We start from the raw sequence: 6,000 nt of genomic DNA, 5'->3' as shown, positions 1-6,000 counted from the left end.
GTGTCATTTACGCTCCAGGTTTGCCTGCTGGAGCCCCTGACAGCTCCGAGAACTCCGAGGATCCCACTGGGCCCTTCAGCGGTGACAGCGACCGGGGCTCTCGCAGAACCACAGGGAACGCCGTGAGGGAGAGAACAGTGTAAGTAAAACAAGTACTGGGATTTTTTTGTACAATGTTCGGGATAGGAATTTGCTTCATGTGTGAATGAGCACCTACAAACCAACCAGGCTGGTGCTACTGTAATGCTACACACTGCATTACAGTCAAACAGCACAAAGTTTAAGCTCGATTTCCTCAGGTTATCACTCCAGCCATATTTACTATTGAGGAGTATCGCCAAACCCGCTGTAAGTAGAGCAATCCCAAAACTCAACGATGTTTGGGTGGAAAACAGAAACCAAACCATTCCGTGTAGATGTGGCACATCGGAACATGGCTCGGCGGCGGCCCCGGCCCGCGGGCTGCCACGGCCGCGCCCGGCCGGGCGGGCGGGGGCCGCTCTGTCCCTCCTCTCGCTGCTCCCGGAGCCGCCTCTCGCTGCTGGCTCCGGCCGGGCGTGCACCATAGAGTGGCGCGGGGTAGGCGGGCGCTCCGCCGCGGTGGCTGCTGGGATGCGGGAGGGCTGCGGGGCGGAGCGGCGGATCGCGGCCTGGCGGCGGGAGCGGCCGCGGCCTCAGGTGAGCGGCGGGAAGGGGCCCCGGCCCCGGCGGCGGCGCCTCCGCCCCCTCAGCGCTGCAGGGGCTCCCCGTGCAGGCACAGCCCCGGCCCTGCCTCCGCCGCCGTTTGCGGGGGTTGTGCAGCCGGTGTGTGGGACGGGAGAGGTGTAGCCGGAGCAGGAGCCCCGGGACGCCGCGGTGGGGCCGTTCCGCGCACACCTTGATTTGTTTTTAAAGCAAGGAGGGATTAATGTGAGGTGCGGACAGGGCCGCGGGGCTGGGGGAGCCGAGATGTGAGGACAGGATGGAGCAGGAAGTGCTGTCTCCACTCAGGCATTCCTCGGATGCTTTTAAACTTGCAGCGCCCACCGAGGGATCGCGGCTGCCCGGGGATGCACAGAGCGACCCGTGCCTGCTTTGGCAACAGACCCAACCCGTGCTGTAATGCTGTTTGTCTTTAATTATTGTTCACCTGCAGGTCAGAGACTTTATGGTATCGTGAGGCTTAAGCATGACTTGGAAATTATTTAAATACAAATTTATCAGTTTGCTCTGCGTTGGCAGTATGTACACAATTATACTTCAGCTCTGTGGGTGTGAGGCAGAGCTGCCTATTTCCTGATGAGTGATCGTGGCTAATATGTTTATCTTTTTAATTTAAAAAGGCCCTGTTTCTCACAGTTATAGGTCCGTTTAACAGTGCTTTTTGACACAGCAGCTCGGCAAAAATACTGTCAAACGCTGCTTGCATAGAAACAACATCATCCCTAAAACTGATCATTCACAAGAACGGTATCACTGCCTCCTTTGTGCATTTCAAGCAGCTGTTTTCATTGATAAAACAGTACAAAAGGAAGTTGTTTAGAGTCATGTGTTAGCATTGAAATGGAGCTTTAAATAAAATATTTAAGATTAGAGCTTTAGGTTCGTGTGTTGCTTTTTCTTGACCTTTTAAGAACAGTGCTCATGCTTGGTTGAACTCCTGTTTAGTCCTTGCTCCTTTTGCTGTGCATATGTGCTGTGCATGCTGTTGAGTCACAGGCATGTTCCAGATTTTGATGCATTCCCAGTAGTAATCCCTGTACAGTTTCCTTGGTTTAAACACAATACCAGAAGGAAGTCTGCAGAACTTATGAGCTCTGAATATCAGTTCCAAGCCATAGCGTGGTCTGTCTGGAAAAGTCACAGCTGGGTTGTTGCATTTTCTGTAAATTCCATGTCTGGTGGAAGTGATGCAGTCATTTTCCTAAATAAGAGTAAAGCAGAATTGTTAGTGTGTAAAAGAGCATTCCTTCAATTGATAATACCTATTTCTAATGAGGAAAAATGAAACCATCTGAGATTGTTCATCTGGAGGAGGTTTCCCACAGTGGAGGTGAGGACGTGCCAGGAACAAACATGGCACACAGAACAGGCTGTGCTGGATACATTTGTTAGAACTCAGTGATTCACAGAATCATGCCATTTTTGCTGTTATTATTGATGTGACTCAGATCTGACCTATCTTCCTTGGGTTTTGTAGTTCTTTTAGTGAGAAACCATAAATACTGCTGTTTTACTGACATATCTTGGTGTTTCTGTCTGCTTTGAATCTAAAAAGTGACTTCAGAATGCTGATGCTGTTGAGACCATTTCCAGCACTGGGAAACCTGTTTAAGTCTTTACTCCTGTCTGTGGCTATTAAATACTGCCAAAAAAGTATCTGAGTTATATAATCTCTGATGGAAGAAAGAAGCTTCATTTGAGAAATCAGGAGGGCTGTTCTGCTGGTCGAGGTGGCTGTGAGGTCACTCAGAAGTGATTATTTGAAAATGTTGTCTGATATCCTTATATGGCCATGCCTTTGTACATGTTTGTAGTGCTTTCTTTGTGCTGGCTCCTATTGAGAAGCTCCCAGTCTGCCTGTTCCTCACAGTTTACTTCTTGCATCCTGACAGGAACAAAGGAAATGACCCATTTTCCTTCCCCTCTCTTTCTCTCTCCCCGGAATGCTGCTCTTAGCAGGGGACACTGGGATGGCACATCCAGCTGCAGCTCAACTCGGTGGCACTTTGCTCCTTTGCATTGCCAGCATCAAATTGTTCAGGATAGGAATTTGTTGGAATCCAAAATGAAACTTTGTTGTGTTACCCACTGTTCAAAACCAGATTTGGACATTCCTGTGCTGTAGCACAGTGTCCCTTTTATACTGCTAGGCCTGCTAAGTAGAGCCCAGCATTATTTACAGATAAAGTTTCACTGCTTTTTGTAAGTTGTTGCAAATGTATCTTATCTATTCCTTTCTCCTTGAACTGTTTTTTATGTGCTGTTTTGCTTATCTCCTACTGATTGAAAGAGTACTTTGAAAATCTAAAGAAAGTGGAGCAGATACAGTTCTTGCTCTGGTTTGCCTCAGTTGTGGAGTTTTTTATGCATTTTGTTCTGGACAATTGATAAGAAATTAGATGCTACAATTTTCAGGTGTGTGAGCTCCCCAGAGTGTTGTCGAGACAGCTTTGACTTGTTTTGGTGTTTGAGTCAGCTGTGTGCAGACAGAGCTGTGGGTTTCTGTGCTCACTGATGCACAGCAGGGACTGGTGCAGTGCCAAGCTCTCACTGGTGAGCAGTGCTGCGAGTGCTGTGCTTGTTTGGTGCTGAAAGAGGATTTAACATGTGGCATTTTGTTCATTCTGAGCTTTTGGTTTGTACTGTATGTATGGTAGAGCTTTGGGAAGGCAGCACATGGTCACCAGGGAAGTTTGGTGGAATGATTTTCGAGGAAACCTCATGAGGGCAGTATTAGGAACTGCAAAATGTCAAGGCTGAGCAACTGAGCTCCCAAAGGAACCCTGGCACCTTAGGTGTTGTGGAACAGCCAGCAGGTGTTTCTGTGGGGTTTTTTGTTGTTGTTGAGGTAACTTTTGGCTAGCACATTTCTGTTCTAACAAAAGACATTGGGAAGTTATTACCTGGAAGTGTGAGCTGCAGCCATGATGTGGTCAGAGCAGCTGGGCTGCTGCTTTGCCTACAGCAATTTTCAGTCAGAGTAAGACACAAGGTGATGTGGTTTGCCTTGTAGCAAACAGGTTTTGTAAGCTGTACTTGTGGAACAGATGATTTTATGAAAAAAATGTTCTTTATGAGATAACAGACTAACTTTGAGGCTGAGCGTGTCATAATCAGTTGATGGCAATTTTGACTCTTCTGCTTTTTAATCAAGTAACTTGAGTAATGCTGCAATGGATGGGACTCTACTGTCAGCTTAAATCAGAAGTAGGGAATTTGCCATACATATTGAAACCTGAATCATGCCCCTGTCTCCTTTACCTATGGGCACTGGGCCTGGGTGATTCTCCTCTGGCATTACTGTGAGAAATGGGTCAGGTATATCTGCATTGGCACTCAGTCACTCTGAGCTTTTCTAAACTCTGGAACTATGTTACTGATTTTATTGACAAGGTGACAACAGAGGTTTCCAAACTTAGAAACAAGATGTCAACAGAGTTACTTCTGTCAGTGGGCCTGTGAGTGTCTTTGAGGATCTGTGACAGTGGCTGGCTGGAGGCTGGAATGAGCCTTTGCCTACTGGTCAAAGGAAAAGAAGTTCTGGTTTTCAAAACCATTCTTAAGGGATGCTTTCCAGAATGTTTTCAGGAATACACAATTAGAGGCTGACAGATGATTAGAATGAGAACCTCCCTATTTTCCAGGCAATGAATGCATTGGGCTTTCATTAGTGTAAGCAAATGAGCTGGATATGGGGGAAAAGTTGGAGGAGGAAAAAAACCCAACTTTCCTTGCTTACAGAGTAGGTGGTACCTGCACAGCTGCCAGGATTTGAAATGCCTGCTGCAGGGCAAATGAAGTACCATGGGAGCTGGAGATCTGTTTTCTTTAGAACTCCAAGCAGCAATTATGTTAACTTCAACTTTTCCTTCAGTCCAGAGCTTGGACTGTGCCAGGATTTGACTGTCAAAGTGCCAGTGTCAGAAACTGGACTGTATCCTGCTAAAATGACTCCTGCTACCCAACAGGAAGGTCTGAACACACAGGTGCCTGCATAGGTCACTTCCCTACTTTTCCAGGCCAAGAGCTGCATTGTCAACAAAGCAAGCTGTGAAGTGCTCCTGCCGCTTCTGCGTTTCCTGTCCCTGCTCTGGGGCTGCTCGAAATGAAAGGGCTTTGCTCCTGCCCTGATAACTAATCTATAGCACAGCTAACATCCTTGAGTCAAGAGATAAGGGCTTGCCAAAGTCCAGCTGTTCTGGGTGTCTGAAACTAAGGAACAAATCTCTTTTGATAGTCCTTCACCCTGGCATGAATTTTTGTGTCCAACATGGGTTAGCCAAGTGTAGTGTCCTGTTCAGCAACAGCACTTTGATGTTACTGAAAATAATGTCATGTTCTGACCCTTACCTGGGAATCATGTAGGTGTCCTGTTCTCATGAGAATTTTTGGATGTGGTAATAATTCTCAAATGTAATGTTTGGACAACATTTGCATTACATTCGCCTATCTGTGAACTATCCTTCTACAAAGACAGGATGGCTGAAAGTTTGTTATGATACTAAATTTTAATATTTTGCATTTTAAAGGAATTTTTCTGTTTTGAAATTTTTAATTATTTAAATTAAGTACTCCTGTGACTTATTTCAGAAGGAAGACATTTTGATTATGGTTTGTTTGTTCTGGTAATCCTTGAGTATGTGACATGTCATTTTACTAGAATAAAATGTGATCAGTTCAAAATTAAAAGTAATGTAATCTTCAAGTCAGCTAACATGCACTATGGCTTTTTTTTCTTCCAGTGAGTGAAACTTGAAGTGAAGAAACATGTCTCAGTCCGGTGAAAAAGTAAAGGTAAAGAGATGGCTGCATAGCCAATATTTTGTCTGGAATCTGTTGAACTTCTGAAAACATTTGTAGTTTTATTGAAGTGCTGAAATTGTGAATAAATGATACCTTATTGCTTCAGATGTGTTTCTTAAAAGGATCTGCTTAGTTAACAGAGATTGTATGAGATCCTAGTGATGGACTTTCTGGTGTTCACCAGACATTCAGTCTCTCCTTACAAAGTTAAAATGGTACCTTCACCTAAGGAAATTTCATGTGACAAACCTTCATTCCTAATGTTTTTACCCACCTGGATGGGGTTTAAAAGGATTGGTAGCAAATAAGTAATTACCTTTTAAGTGATTTCCCTTGTCTCCCTCCACACCTCTGGAAGTGTATGGCATTGTAGAAAACCTGTTCTCATCATAAACTCATCTGTGAAGACATTTGGTTCCAGATAGCCCACAGGGCCCCAAATCAGGTGGCTGCAATTCTTATTTAGGCTCCTATGAGGTTTTCAGTCAATGGGTA

General features: G+C 45.3%; 1 protein-coding gene across 4 annotated transcripts in view; it reads left to right on the top strand.

Moving 5' to 3' along the window:
- Positions 1–554: 554 nt before the first annotated feature.
- LOC135454405 (septin-2) overlaps positions 555–6,000 on the top strand; it is a 33,746-nt gene continuing 28,300 nt past the window's right edge. Inside the window, exons 1-2 of one of the 4 annotated variants that reach the window (XM_064726464.1) lie at positions 555–678; positions 5,445–5,496. In XM_064726464.1, the coding sequence (XP_064582534.1) occupies positions 5,470–5,496 (27 nt within the window). In that variant the 5' untranslated portion in view covers positions 555–678; positions 5,445–5,469. Of the gene's footprint in view, positions 679–844; positions 1,136–5,444; positions 5,497–6,000 lie in introns of those variants that run through there. The other 3 variants (XM_064726463.1, XM_064726466.1, XM_064726467.1) reach the window with 3 other exon arrangements.

The sequence above is a fragment of the Zonotrichia leucophrys genome, chromosome 15, assembly GCF_028769735.1.
Source record: "Zonotrichia leucophrys gambelii isolate GWCS_2022_RI chromosome 15, RI_Zleu_2.0, whole genome shotgun sequence".
Lineage (NCBI taxonomy): Eukaryota > Metazoa > Chordata > Aves > Passeriformes > Passerellidae > Zonotrichia > Zonotrichia leucophrys.
This window is presented reverse-complemented; position numbering and strand designations above follow the sequence as displayed.